This window comes from Oryzias latipes, chromosome 2 (assembly GCF_053564925.1).
Source record: "Oryzias latipes strain Hd-rR chromosome 2, Olatipes_Hd-rR_3.1".
Lineage (NCBI taxonomy): Eukaryota > Metazoa > Chordata > Actinopteri > Beloniformes > Adrianichthyidae > Oryzias > Oryzias latipes.
The window spans coordinates 49,252,600-49,267,664 of record NC_136238.1 but is presented as its reverse complement, the minus strand read 5'-3'; the positions used below and the strand labels follow the sequence as shown (position 1 = coordinate 49,267,664).

General features: G+C 45.8%; 2 protein-coding genes across 6 annotated transcripts in view; one reads left to right on the top strand and one right to left on the bottom strand.

Annotated features, from left to right (window-relative positions):
• LOC144988961 (NLR family CARD domain-containing protein 3-like) overlaps positions 1 to 15,065 on the top strand; it is a 204,062-nt gene that overhangs the window by 67,633 nt on the left and 121,364 nt on the right. Inside the window, exons 12-13 of one of the 5 annotated variants that reach the window (XM_078940417.1) lie at positions 5,021 to 5,194; positions 5,511 to 6,464. The exons of the other annotated variants lie outside the window; for them this stretch is intronic. Coding sequence (XP_078796543.1) covers positions 5,021 to 5,194; positions 5,511 to 5,523 — 187 coding nt within the window. The 3' untranslated portion in view covers positions 5,524 to 6,464. Of the gene's footprint in view, positions 1 to 5,020; positions 5,195 to 5,510; positions 6,465 to 15,065 lie in introns of those variants that run through there. 5 annotated transcript variants of the gene reach the window in all.
• Positions 12,519 to 15,065, bottom strand: part of LOC144989228 (uncharacterized) — a 29,949-nt gene continuing 27,402 nt past the window's right edge. Inside the window, exon 4 of the mRNA XM_078941409.1 lies at positions 12,519 to 13,050. Within this exon, the coding sequence (XP_078797535.1) occupies positions 12,977 to 13,050 (74 nt within the window). The 3' untranslated portion in view covers positions 12,519 to 12,976. The remainder of the gene's footprint in view (positions 13,051 to 15,065) is intronic.

Below are 15,065 nucleotides of genomic sequence, written 5' to 3'. Positions count from 1 at the left end.
CCAAACTTTATTAATTTCAATCATGTCTGAAAATCTTTGGTGTTGGACCGGACGGAAAAGGAAAGAGGGGAAGAAGAGAGAGGGACGATAGAGAGAGGGGGGGTAGGGGGTGATAATAGGAGGGGAAGGGGGATAAGACCATGAAGCAGCATAAAGCAACAAGTTTACTGGTTGTTAATCATTATGGTAAGGTTCAAATGTAGTACAATAAGGGCGGAGCCTGTTCACACACACACTCAAATGTTATAAACACACCTGGTAGCTGCAAAAAAATGTCCACCTGTCGACATGTACACAAAACAGATAGTGTTCACACGCATACTTATGCCTTAAAACCAACTAGTGTGAAATATTTCAGTCATTCAGTCATGCAAACTGTTAGTGCAAAGGTGAGCTAACACCTGTGCTCAGGTGATTGTTATGTTCTTCTAAAATGGATGGTGGAACGTGGAAAGAAGGAGGGAGAGTGCCCAGCCATCCCCACCCCAAGACCCCCACCGCAGCAGCAGCGGCAGCCGGAATCCCCCCAACGCCACACGGGAACCGGCAGGGAACAACCGCTGCCCGGGCAACCAAGCCCGCCACCCAGGCCAGGGCCAGCAGGACTGCCGCAAGGCCCCCAGAGCCAGAGAGCAGGGAAGCACGGAGGGAGAGAGAGCGCCGCCCCAGCCCAACCAGGAGAGCAGCCCCCCCGCCGCGCGGGGAGAACCCAACGCAGGGCCCCACCGGAGAAAGACGCCCACAGCCCCAGACGAACACCCCACCACCAACCAGGAGTTCCGGGCATCCCCCCGCCCCAACCCCAGGTACGAGCCAGGACCCCCCAAGGGAGACCCGCTCTGCACTCCAGGCAGCCATCCGCCCGGCCCACGGTTGGTCCAGGGAGGAGCGAGGCAGGGGCCCGCCGCCCCCGCCCAAGAGGGGGGAACCCCGGGGAAAAAAGAGGGCCCACAAGGGGTGTTGTAAATATGGCCAGACCAGGCTCGGCCACAGTTGGAAATTTGGCGGGGCCCAGCGCTCAGGAGCAAGGACCAGAACCCACCCCCCAGGGACACGAACACTCCCGGCTCAGATGTAATGTGAACCCCCCCGCCGCGCGGAGAGAGCACCGCCGGGCCCAGGAAGCCGGCACCCCGGGGACACGGCCGCCGTTGCAAAGGGGCCCGTACCCCCCACCAGGGAAGAGGCAGGGGACAGATGGTCCTAGGTCCCACCTTCCTTGCAAAATGTGTGTGCGTGTATGTGTTTGAGAGGGTGTGTGTGTGCATGTGTGTGTGTTTATGTTGGAATGTATATATTGAGGGGGGAGGGGTGTGTGTGCTAAGGGGGGTGCAGTTAAAATTGGCGGGTAGGGCACTGAGGGGACATCTCCTGATTACTCACAGTGACGTCCCCTCGCCCTCCCCACCAAGGGACCCTAAATGTCTAAGGTGTGGTTAAAATTGGCGGGTAGGGTGCTAGGAGGACATGCTTGCTGGCAGTGATGTCCAAGCACCCCCCCTACCAAGGGCCCTACATGTCTAATGTGCAAATAAAACCGAAAGAGGGGGGGCCCACTCCATACGGCAACCATAGGAGGGGGGCCACTGCCTAGTAAACCCCCCCCCCCAAGGCTCATCGCAGGCTAAGCCCCCCACCCCCTCACCCTATTATGAGGTTATATGAGGAAGGGGGTAAGTTGGGGACAGCTGGTAGACTGTCCCCCGGTGGTCAAACAGCTGTCCCCCCCCCCCCCCCCCAGCAAGGGGGCCAGGCCCACCCAGCCCAGGGGCCCCACCCCCGGAGGCGCCGACACCCCAGGCCCAGCACCACCCCCCCCACACAGAGAGAGAGGAGCCAGAAAGCGTTGCCCCCCCCCCCCCCCCCCCCCCCGGAGCAAGCCCAGGCCCCCACCCCCAAACGCCGGCCCTAGAAGAGCTCTGGTCAGGCCTGGACGGGACCGAGGCAGCCGACCGGCCGGGGAAACCGCCGATGGCCTCAGCGGAGCCCCCGACCCATCAACCCCCCCTGCCCCGTACCAATAGTGCCCCCCCCTCCCCCAGAATGCCCCCCCACAAGGCAGGGCCGACAAGACCCCCCACCCCACCCCACCCCCAGACCCCGCAGCCAAAGCGGATGACACCCAGAGCGACCGGGGCCCCAAGAGAGTTGTCCCGTCCCGCCCCAGAGCCAGGGAAGGGCCGATCCCAGCCCCAGGTGTAGGTGGGAAGCCCATCCAGCGCTGCTGGGCCCCCCCCCCGAGCAGCGCCCCCCGCCATCCCCCCCAGCACAGGCAAAGGGACCACCCCCCCAAGCCAAGCCAGACCACCACCCCACCACCCCACCATGCACCCCCTCACCCAAGCCCAGAGGACCACGCAGCGCCCCAGCCCGCCCCACCCAGGCGCCGGACCCGACCCCCCGACCAACGGAGCCCCCACCACCCCCCGCCAGGACCCGGAGGCCCCGACCCCCACCCCAGCCCACGGCAGAAGGGCAAGGAGCAGCGACGACCAGGCCCCCCCACCCCCTAAGTCATGGAGTTAGCTATGGGAGACCAGAGAGACTGAGTTCTTTCAAAGATACTTGAACCTTGGGCTGACCTTTTTTCCAAGCTGATATGATCAAGCAGCAGATTTCTGTGTTGACTTATATTTTTATTTTTCTTGCTTTTCCAATTTATTAAAATAGTTTTTTTAGCAATGCAAAGAGTTATGAAAATGATAGAGCCTAATCCTCCTTCTACATCGATGGCACTCATGTCACCAAGCACACAAAGTGACGGTGAGGCTGTGATTGAAACCTTAAGCCAGACTGATAGATCGGCACATACCTGTTGCCAGAGAGCCTGGACAGGCGTGCAGAACCACAGTGCATGCATGTAGCTGTCGGGTAGATTATTATCACAGTGCTCGCAAATGTCTGAGTTACTGAGACCCATCTTGAACATCCTCTGTCCAGTGTAGTAAATTCTGTGAAGAGTTTTGAAGTGGATTAGCTGCAGATTTGGACTTTTTGTCAGTTTAAAGGTGTTTAGACAAAGTTCTGACCAAAAGCTTTCATCTGTGCTGATGCTCAAATCCGCATCCCATTTTGTTGTCGGAAGTGAAATATTATTATCTAAATTACATAAAAGTTTGTATATTTTGGAGAGAGTTTTATTCATTGTGAAGTGGTAACTACATCTGGTAGCTTTAAATCGTTGTCTCTGTATTTAAACTTTTTAGTAATAATTGATTTAAGTTGCTGATATTCCAAGAAGTTATTTATTCCATGTTTGTCTTGAAGTTCCTGGGGAGTTATGAATCTTCTATCAATAATTATGTGCTCTAGTTGTTTTATGCCCCCTGCTTGCCAAGCTGGGAAGTGGATAATCTTTTTGTTTATGAGGATGTCTGGGTTGTTCCAGATGGGTGTCATTTTGCACGGTTGAATTGATGACTTTGATATTTTGAGAAATTCCCACCAGGCTGTTAAAGTGGCGTTTATATTAATACTTTTGAAACAATCCTGTTTTTTAACTATTTGGCTAATAAATGGAAGATCTGACAGGTTGATCTTTCCACATAACGCCTGTTCCAAGTCTAACCATGAGTTGGTTTCTGGATTATTTTTTAACCATTTTAGGTGTATTGTAATCTATTTGCAAGAAAGTAATTGTGGAAATTAGGTAATTCTAATCCTCCACAGCTTTTTGCAGATTTTAAAGTTTTTATACTAATTCTTGCAGGTTTATTGTTACATAGAAAGCTTGATATGGAGGAGTCTAATGTTTTGAACCATTTTAATGGCGGTTGTGTGGGAATCATTGAGAAGAGATAATTAACTTTGGGTAAGATTTTCATTTTTACCGTGGCTACCTTGCCCATAAGGGACAGAGGCAGGTTGGTCCAGCGTGTTAGATCGTCCTGTATGTTTTTCAGTAATGGGGTGTGGTTTAGCTGCACCAGTTCTGATATTTTGGGGGAAAAATAAATACCTAGATATTTTATATTGCCTGATTTAACTGGTATTGTGAGTCCTTGCTCCGCATTACTGTTCAGTGGTAATAAAACAGATTTATTCCAATTAATGGAATAGTCTGATATAGAAGAGAATTCATTAATGATTGTTGCCGTTTCATTTACAGAATGTATATTACTTAAAAACAGTAATATGTCATCTGCATAGAGACTAATTTTATGATGGCTGTGTTTGGTTTTAATTCCTTTAATACTCTCATTCTGTCTTATTGCTGCAGCTAGAGGCTCAATAAATATTGCAAAAAGAGAGGGGGAGAGTGGGCAACCCTGTCTAGTTCCTCTTCCAAGAAAAAACCTGTTGGAAGTCTGTTTATTAGTTCTAACTGATGCATTGGGGTTGTGATATAATATTTTGATCCAATTGATGAATGATTCTCCAAACCCAAACTTATGGAGGGCAGCAATGAGGAACTTCCAATTTACTCTATCAAAGGCTTTTTCAGCATCCAGTGATAGTATAGTCATTTCCTGGTTTTTGATGGTTGCAAAGTCTATTATGTTAACGAGTCTGCGGACATTGTCATCCGAGTGTCTGCCTTTGATGAATCCAGTTTGATCAAAGTGAATTATGTGAGGAGTGACTTTTTCTATTCTCTGTGCTAGTGCTTTGCAGATAACTTTTACATCTGCATTAATTAAAGAAATGGGGCGATAGCTTGAAGGACTCGTGGGGTCTTTGTCTGGTTTTAGAAGAAGGATAATGTTGGCAGAGTTCATGTTAGGTGGTAGAGATTGGCTTTCATTGATAAATTTTACCGTTTTATAAAACGTTGGTGCCAATTGTTCCCAGAATTCCTTATAAAACTCTGCCGGAAAGCCGTCGGGTCCTGGTGCTTTGCTGTTAGGCATAAGTAACAGAGCTCTCTGATCTGAGACTCTTCTGATCTGCTGCTGTTGCTTCACATCTTTGGACTTTTTCTAAACTTTCAGATTTTCTTCAGCTCTGAACTCTTTAGAAGAAGTGAAGGATGAAAAACAGGAACTTTGTCTTTAAACTCAACTCTTTCTTCTGGATTCAGGTTGAGGAGCTGCAGTTTGTCAAAGACCAGCTGTGCTGCTCTGGTCTCAGCTCTGAAGTCCAACCCGTCCCACCTGATAGAACTGGACCTGAGGATCAACAACCTTCAGGATTCAGATGTTCAGCAGCTCCAGGATCTGGTGCGGAGTCCAAACTCCAAACTGCAGACTCTGAGGTCAGTAGAGGGTTGGAGTCAGTCCAGCTGCTTCCAGATGTTTGGTCCTAAAGTTAGTCTGAGAGCAAAGATGCAGAGTTTCCTGTGAAGCTGCAGCTTCTCAGTGAAGCTCTGAGGAGAATGATGACAAGCTTCAGGACAACAGTCAGCCAATCAGAGCAGCAGAAGCTCCAACAGGTCAAGATGACAGGAAGCTGCTGCTCTGAACAGGACTGAAGCTCCTGCTGCTCTTTCTGCTGCTGTGCTGCATCACTGACTGACAGACCAGGATCAGGAGACACTCCTTCATCTCTGGCTCTACACTTTCTCTCTGCAGGTGGAGGTGGTGAGTCTGATGGTCCTCCTGGAGGAGCAGAGAGGAGCAGCAGCAGCAGCTGGTCTGCAGAGATGTTGTGACTGGACGGTGTTCCTGGGAGGTGGAGAGCAGAGTGATGGAGGAATCAGAGGAAGTGGAGATGAGTGTCAGAGCTGCAGCAGGAACTGATCTGAGATCAGCTCCACTGTCTCTCTCAGCATCAAGTGGACAGTTATTGTGCTGCAGCTCCCCCGGTGGACTGATGGAGAACTGCACTTCCTCTTCTCATTCTAACTTGGAGTGTTGGGAAATCTTCCGCTTCTCTTCTCTCTTGTGTTGCCATAGTAACTGATGTCATTCTTCCTGTCAGCCGATGTCTGTTTCTCTGTTCATGAAGCTGTTTGTGTAGATTATTGTGACATTTTCTCCTGATGGTTGTAATAGTTTGATTGTTCTTTTTTCTTTAGTTTGAAACCTCTTTCCTCTGAAATAGTTCATGCAGGATTCAGCCTCTATGCTCACATTTTTCAATGTTATTTCATCATTTCCACTTTGATACACCTTGAAATGAGGATTGAAACATCTAATGCAGTCAGCAGTTTAAAGAACTTTACTGCTGCACTAGACAACACTGTCTGTAGAGAACAGAGGGGTGAAAACAAAGAAAACTCCGGAGACGTCCACATGTGGATCCCAGGACTTACTCTACTGTGGAAACGTTTTTACAAACTCAACTTTAAGATTCAGTTTTATCAACCTGTTTTCTTTATCAATAATTTGTTTCCATAAGAATGTTTTGTTTTCTGCATTTTATGGTTTTCTTGGCAAACATAACACCAACTGCATTGAAGCAGGAGAGAGACACCTGCTGGCTGTTTGCAGAACTGCATCTTAGTGTCAAAAGGCTTCAAACTGAAAGCTGTCTGTCAAATTCCTGCAGCCTGTTTGGATCTAATAAATGCTCTTTTGAATCAACTCTGTGTTTTCTATTGATTTCTATCTTTGACTCACAAACAGACTTGAATCTTTAGCCTTCCCCCTCATCCTGTTCCAGCTGTTCTAATCTTCATGTGTTTGGTTCCTTCTCAGTAGAAATGGATTGGAAAAGAGCTTTGGAATGTTCAGGTGGTGCTGATGTCTTTCTAGATGGGGGTGGGCAGAACAGATGAGAGCCCCTCCCTCCTGATTCAGAGGGGAACAGTGGGCAGCAACTGAAAGGAGGGAGTGGAAATGGGAAAAGTTCTCTGCAGGTTTCCCCTTTCCAAGAACAGAGGGACACGACTCCATGAACAGCAGAAGCTAAATAGTTGGAAAACATGCCCAAAGCTGCAGCACCACCTGCAGAAAGATGCTTCCTCTTCAGGCTCCGCCCCTCCACATCAAGAAAGATCAGAGTTTCTGCTGAGCTGCTATTGGAGCTTTTAGGGGGTCAGATCTTTAGGAACATTTGCTGTCAATCAAACCAGGAAGTAAAGTGTTTTGAAAGATCAGATTGATGACATCATCAGTTGTGGAAACACTGGAAAATGGAATTCCAGCAGAGAAGTAAACATCAGGAACTTCCTGTTTGAGTCTCTTGATTATAGGATCATCCAGCCAGAATCCAAGCTCTGCCAGAATTGATCCAAATTGTTCTGATTTGTTTGTTTTGTCTTTTCTACATTTGTCCAAACCCAAAGTGGGAGGAGTCATCTTTCTGCAGTTCCTCTGAATCATGGACAGAAGTTGTAGATGTTCCACTAGAACAGTGTTTTCTTCTTCTGTGGATGTTCTAGTGTTCTCAGCACATTGGTAAAGTCTGCTGCATTCTCTGTCAGCTTCCATTTTCAGCATTTGGATCCTCAAAGTTCAGGAAGAAACCGGTATCCAAACTGCTTCCAGTTTCCATGTTTGAGATCTTCTGGAGCTGTTGAAGGACACAGATTCTTTCCACATCATGAAGCTGTTCTTCTGAACCCAAAGGGCCCACAGTTCTATGCTGATGATGCTCTTCTTCACCAACAGCCTCTCAGATCACAGATGCTGCAGTTTGCTTGGTTTGCTGGAAAGCAGCAGCGCTGAAAGAGCCTCAGAGCTTCTCCAGCTGATGTCTTCAACACTGGGACTCCATCCCTTCTTCCATTCATCTTTCTGTCCGTTTGCTTTGAGGCCCAGATCCTCACCTGCTGCTGGCTTTGGTTCAGCAGCTGCTGACTGGAACGCTGAAGCTCAGAGCGTCCGGCGCTTTGATCTTCTGCACATTCAAGTGTGGAACAGATGCAGAGAAAAGCTCCAAAGTTCTCAGAGGAGCATTGATTCAGCAGATCTTTAGTTTCTGGAGACCACTTCAATGGAAGAATGAAAACCACATGGATTCAAGCTGAAACTCTGTCAGAGTCAATAAAGCTTTTTCAAAGACAAAGCTCTCCTTCACTGTCAACACACACAGATGATCAGAACAGTTCCACATGTGTGTGCATGTTCTGGGAAGTTCTCCGGTTCCTCTGATCACGGCTCCAGCAGCGTGTTTCAGGAACACGGATGATCCAGAACATGGGATCAGACTGAAGTCAGCAGCTTTCAGCTCCTTTTGGGCTTCAAGCCCAGAGAGAAGACAGAAATGTGAGGAAGGCAGAGAACATGAAGGCTTCCTGACAGCAAAGAGAAGTTGGAGCCAGAAAGACTGGAACCGGATCAGGAGCGACTCTGGACAGTCCTTTTAGTGGTGGATCCAGACAGAAGCAGCAGAGACGTGAGCTTTGAGGAGCCACTCTGCAGCTTGACCCTCTCAGATGTCAGCAGCTGTTTGTGTCCTCAGATCCAGTCAGACACCAACATGTTCCTCAGAGAACAGCATGTCAGCACACACTGCACACGCTTGGATCCATGCAGACGTGTTGGAAGCCAGAGCTTCAGGCCTTCAGGCCTTCAGTGGATCTGTCCGTTCATGCTGAATGGGAGCAGAAGAACGTCTGTTTCAGCTCTGCTGCTTCAGCTCCACTCAAACTGCTGGGAACTCCAAACTCTCTCAGAGGAGAAAAACAGCAGAAAGCTTTCTGCAGCTGCTCTCACAGTGGATCTTCCTCTGTCTTCTTCAGCAGCAGATGATGAAGAGTCACTTTCTTCAGGTTCCTCTCAGTCCTGACCTTCATTCCTGATGGACCAAAGCAGACTGACAGCAGCTCTTTAGCTCCACAAAGAAAACTCTGCAGTTTCCCAGAAACCTTCTGAAGCAGAAAAACCAGGAGACTTCCTGTCTGTCTGTCAGTGTTGGAGTCTTCCTCCATCTTCAAAGGATGAAGCTTTCTGCTTTGGAACCTTCCAGAAAGCCTTTTGAAAGCCTCCTGATGATGCTGGAGGACAGGGAGGAGTCAGGAGGATGCAGGAGCTCCCAGAGGAGGAGAGGCAGGAGGAGCAGAGGGAGCGGCTGCTGGAGCAGAAGCGGCTGCAGACGCACTTTTGGCTCTGGGCTTCAAACTTTGATCAGGAGGAAGAGGAGGAGCTAAAGAGGAGCAGGAATGCTGGGAGTGGGACTGGAATTCACACTGAATCCAACATTTAGGGACAAAAATGGCGTCTTCCAGAAAGAAATCCATGTTTCAGAAACGGGAACATTCTTGAAAGTCTACCCGGCAACAACTGGGGTTTGGATGAGGAGAAGAAGAAATGTTAAACTAATTTTTGTCCATTAAAAATAAAAACATTTGAAAAGAATCAAATGATCAAATTTAAATAAAAATCAAACATCAAAGTCAGAGACATAAAGGGCTGAAATCTTCACCAATCCTTCCAGAAACATGGAGGATGTGACGTCACTTTTCCTACCACTGCTTGAAGTTGGAGCAGGAGCTGAACATTGTCGCCCCCTGCTGGTGGAAACAGCTCATTACAAGCGTGGAGACGCAGAAAAACTCCGATTGGTTCTTCTTGATCAATGATGTCAAATGTTCTGGATGACAAAAATCCCATTCAGTTGATGTAAAAACCCTCATCAGACATGAAAACAACCGCTATTCCTGCTGTTTCTGACCGTTTTCATGGTCTGCAGGTCTGACAGCAACAATCTCAAATGTTGGACTGAACCATTTCATTTGAATCCTAGAGAAAAGACCACTGAACATTTCATATTTGTCTGTGATTCTTCCATCATAATTGAATAAAAACTAGATCTGAAACCAGATTCAAATCTATTTAGTCTTTGAGTTTCATGGATTTCAGCTTCAACTGTTCTGGTTCCAGAATTCTGACTTTTTTATCATCAGCTGAGGGAACCGATCAGAGCTGAGGCCCTCTAGTGGTGGACAGATGTTACTGTTCCAACAGGAGGTGGATGACTAGGAGGGGGCAGGACAGGCCTGGGGTCAGAGGGCGGGCCCATCCAGGAATCAGACTCCCGGGGAAAGGCTCTACCACGTGGTTTCATTTCCTGTCATGAATAATTGCTAAAAATGGACTTTAGGACTTTGCTGAAACAGGAATGACATCAATTCAATGATTTCAGCAAATTCAGCACTTAGGCTCCGCCTCTCCTCTCTGCTGTTTATGATCGTCCACCACTGAGGGGGGGGGGGGGGGGGGGGGGGCCCTGAAATAATTTAATGACCATTTTTTTTAACGCTGGAAATAAAAATAAATGGATGAAGGCGCTTCACTCTGGACAGGTGACAACACACACAAACACACACAATCACACACACACACACCTAGGGGCATTCAGAGGAACCATCAACGTATGAAGCATGTTTTTGGCGTGTGGTAGGAAACACGGGTGGAATGAACAGACAAACTCCACACAGAAAGGTCACAGCTGGGATTTGAACATTCTCACTGAGAGCGCTAACCACTGCTCCACCGTGCACGGAGTCTGACCTTCATGAAGGCTTGGTGAGGCTTCTTCTTCTGGGCAAACAGTGAAGCTTTTCCTGCTTAGCGCCCTCTACTGGTTGCAGACTGGAAGCAGATTGAAGTTGTAATGTGAAACAGCTGAAGGTCAAATCTGCTGTGAAGAAGTTTGGTTTAGTCCAGACGTGTTGGACTTCAAACTGTCATTTCCACCAACAACACCACCAAGAGCTTGTTCAGCTGGACCACAACAACACACATGTCTACATGGAAGTGACAGTGTGGCGGCGCTGCTCACATCACGTCTGACCTTTGACCTCACCCTGAAAGTGGCCTCTGCCGCCACGGCGACTGAGTGGAGCGGCTCCACGGCTGCTGGTGGCGTTCCAGGTGATGGAGGATGTTTTCCAGGTGTCTGCTCCTGCAGAGGTCTGGATGGATCTGAGCTGATCTGAATGTGCTGACAGGCCTCTGAGGAGAAGAGACTGACAGAGGAACCATGAGCTGAAGGAGGCCCATGATCCAGAAGCAGCTGCAGAGAGACCACCAGCATCAGGATCAGGATTCCAGAGGGGCGGGGCTCAAAGTGGGAACAGACTTTTTGCTCCTTGAAAGCAGACGAGCAGAGATGAAGTCACCTGGAGACAACGACTCCTTTCTGATCCCTGGAGCTGAAAGTCATCCAATTGTCATTTGGATGTCAGCAAACTCTAGTCAACATGAGTTTGTTCACTTGATCCCAGACTTGGAAGAATCAAACACTGGAGGCTCTTGATGTCGATGTGCACAATGTGCTGCAGGCAGAATCAACAGGAATCCAGTTGAATCCAGATGTTGGAAACACAGACGTCCTACAGCAGGGCTGCTCCTTCCTGCTCCTGGACATCTACCACCTGCCTGTTCTCCAGCTCTCCCTGCACTCCTTCCTGCTGATCACCTGGACCAGGTGTGTTCATCCAGTCACAATCTGGAGACATCTGATGGAGCCAATCAGCAGCTAGCAGGGCTTGGAGATCTGGAAAACAGGCAGGTTGGTAGATCTCTAGGACCAGGATTGAGCAGCCCTGTCTTCCAGCTTTCCTTCCCAGAATGCAACAGTGTGACTGAGAATGAATGTTCTCCTGCTGTTGCTGTGAGGATTCTGCAGGTCTGTTCTTCAGTGGTTCTGGTACCATTTGAGCGGTGGGCGTAGCCACTTTCAAAGTTAAGTAATTGGTACAAACGCCATCTGAGGTCCTGCGGCGCCATTTAAGCGGTGGGCGGCGTGAAGGCGAGAAGATGACTGAACGGAGAGAATCTGAAGGATCCAGACATGGAGACGTGATTCCCCATGATTCTGGAGAACTCTTCATCATCCAGAAACCTGACCTCTCAGCATCATCCGTGTCTTCATGCAGTGGAAATGACAGAAACACAGACACCGCTCCATGTCGCCATCAGGCTGAAAACATTAGCTGGAAGCTCCGCCCACAGGCGGCGTCCAGCTCAGGAACACATTTGTGGACAGACGGCGAGCAGAGAATTCTCCGCGCGGTGAAAGAGAGGCGGTCAGTGTGGACGCAGATGAACAGAAATGTATTCATGTTCATTCAAAACAAAGAGGACACTTTTGAATAGGAGGCAGAAAGGGCAGGTGTTCAAACCCCCCTAGGGTCCTGTGTGTGCACGTCTGACCAACATGTTGATTTAATGTCAGCAGATAAACTTTACAGTTTCAGGAGATCCTCAGCAATAAATTCACAAATCTTACTTAAAAATTAACCAATGCTAAAAAAAGAAAAAGTATGATAATATTATTAAATATTAAATAATATTAAACAATATTATTAAAAAATTTAAACGTCTTCAACCAAAAAGACAAAATTGAGGGTAAGAAGAACTGGTTCAGTTTTTGAGCCTCTGTAGCAGACCCCATGTTAGATAAATACGGCAATTTGATTGGTTCGATTCTGGACCAATCAGCAGCTGTTTGATGGCAGCTTTGTCACGTCAAGCTGAAAGTTAACTCAGTAAAATCAAAGATAGGAAAAAAGCGAGATTTGACACAACGCATGCAAAAACATGCATTTTGCAAACCCAAGAAAAGGTTTTGAAAGCAAAAGAAAATTATTGAAAAGCAGCAAATATTTCATATTTTCACTTGCAACTTAAAAAGTTTTGTGTGCAACGTGGTGGCAGAAATATCACTCTAGAGAATACCTACACCTTTCTGTGTGTTGTGAGATGTGAGTGTGTGCGTGCGCAAGCGCGCTAAAAACAGACCTCACATGCTGCAGGAAGGGGGGAGCGGCGTGTGATGTAAGGCGCTTACACGTGGAGTCAGTCACCGTTTTAAGAGTAAAAAACTTGTGAGGAAAAAATTAATACAGAAATTAAAAGTTAATCTTAAAGATCTGAGACTGGTGGTTTTTAATTTGTTTACATTTTATAAAGGATTACTCACTTTGTACATTTCTTCCCTTCCAGGATTCTTTCTCAAATATTTCCCAGACAACAGAGCTCAATACGACTGACCGACAGATCCATCTAATGCAGCAGCAGCTGCTGGTTTGAGATCTGCTGAGGAGGATCAGTTTATTGAAATCACGTCAGACTCCACCTTGAGGATGAGGTTTACAGCGCACACACTCCCTGAATTCTGCTGGGTGTGGAGAGGGGCCATCCACTCATGGGGCAGAAGGCTGGGGGCATTCTGCTTCCAATCTACATCCCATCTTTGTCAGATTTTCTGCTGTTGCCACTTTGAAAACAAAGAAACAGAGCCAGGCTCAGTACGGAGCAGGACTTGAGAGTAACAAACCTGCAACCTGGTTTTGAACAGATGTGCAGCACATTGCAGCCATGAACACAACTTTTTGTTTGTTTTGGACACAGGTTCAATGTTGTCGTTCTTACAAAGTTAACGATCATTTATTTGATGTTTTCCAGTCTCCAGCAGCAGGAATGTTGAAGATTTTGATATGGTATTAAAGTTGAATCACTTTGGCTTATTTTGTCACAGTTTTTCGCAGTGTGTGTTTGTGTGTCGGGGGGTAAACATTTTACCTTCTCCAAGAATTTGTGAACCACTCCCTGAAAGTGTGTAAAAATATTACAAAGACACATTGGGAATTAATGATAATTTTATTTTAGTGTTGTAAATGACGCTACATTAATACATTATGTTTTAAATGGTTCTAAAATAGAAGGTTTTCATGCAAAAAGTATGCTTTTTGTCTTCTACATCCTTGTTTTTACAGAGAAAAGTATCAATAAGAACACAGATAAGAATACCAGATTGAAAAGCAGCAGATCGATAAGAACAGTAGTATGGATAAAATCTTAACAATACCCATCTCTACTAAATGGTTACTTGACCTAACAAAGCATACACTGCAGTTGCTACTTTTTGCTAAAATAATGAATAGTGAAATGTTCACTGATCACGTAAAAGTGTTAGAATTAAAGATGCAAACAAAATATTTCAAATGTCGTGGAAACACACACAATGTGTACATCATATTAGCATAAACTACAAAACAATGAAGACATTCAAGTTTTATCTCTCATTATTGAAAATTTTTTTATTTACAGGTACATCTAAAATAATTCATTTTGTGAAAAGGCTGTACATATTTTGTCAGCAGTAAAACTCATTGTCTAGTATCAGTATACAAAGATTGAAATGGATTGATTCTTTACTTTTTACTTTTAATAATAATTGTGTTTTAGAGAAGATAAGAACAAAAAAACTGTCCTAGGCAGTTAGAATATCACATCAAAACAATGAAAGTATGTAGAAAATGTAAATTCTACATATTCAATATTCACTTGTGCCTCCCTCTAATGAAGTTACTCCATCAATATGGTATGGAGGCCATCAGCCTGAGGCTCTGTAGCCTGTGGCTATGGAGTTCATTAGAACATTGAGGTTTCACCCCAGAAGTTTTAAGCACTAAAAACTTATTTTAAAATATTTAATTTTTCTGAGATATAGAACTTTCCCCCTGTAAAATAAAGTCTTCTGCTGATTCTGATTCTGGTACAGAGGTTGAGAGGTCGACCTCTTATTAGAAAAGTTTTGAATTTAGAGTTTACACTAAATCCTTACATTGTCAAGAAAAAGTCTTACAAGTTCTCATGTGTGTTTTGAGATGAGATAGTTGATTAAAACTTTTTTTACATTCTTTACAAGAAAAAGGCTTTTCTCCTGTGTGAGTTCTCATGTGTGTTTTGAGATGAGATATTTGATTAAAACTTTTTTTACATTCTTTACAAGAAAAAGGCTTTTCTCCTGAGTGAGTTCTCATGTGTCTTTTGAGAATAGATATTTGATTAAAACTTTTTTTACATTCTTTACAAGAAAAAGGCTTTTCTCCTGAGTGAGTTCTCATGTGTGTTTTGAGATGAGATAGTTGATTAAAACTTTTTTTACATTCTTTACAAGAAAAAGGCTTTTCTCCTGTATGAGTTCTCATGTGTGTTTTGAGATTAGATAAATCACTAAAACTTTTCTTACATTCTTTACAAGAAAAAGGCTTTTCTCCTGTGTGAGTTCTCATGTGTGTTTGGAGAGCAGATATTTGATTAAAACTTTTTTTACATTCTTTACAAGAAAAAGGCTTTTCTCCTGTGTGAGTTCTCATGTGTGTTTGGAGAGCAGATATTTGATTAAAACTTTTTTTACATTCTTTACAAGAAAAAGGCTTTTCTCCTGTGTGAGTTCTCATGTGTCTATTGAGATGAGATCTGTGAAAAAATCTTTTCTCACATTCT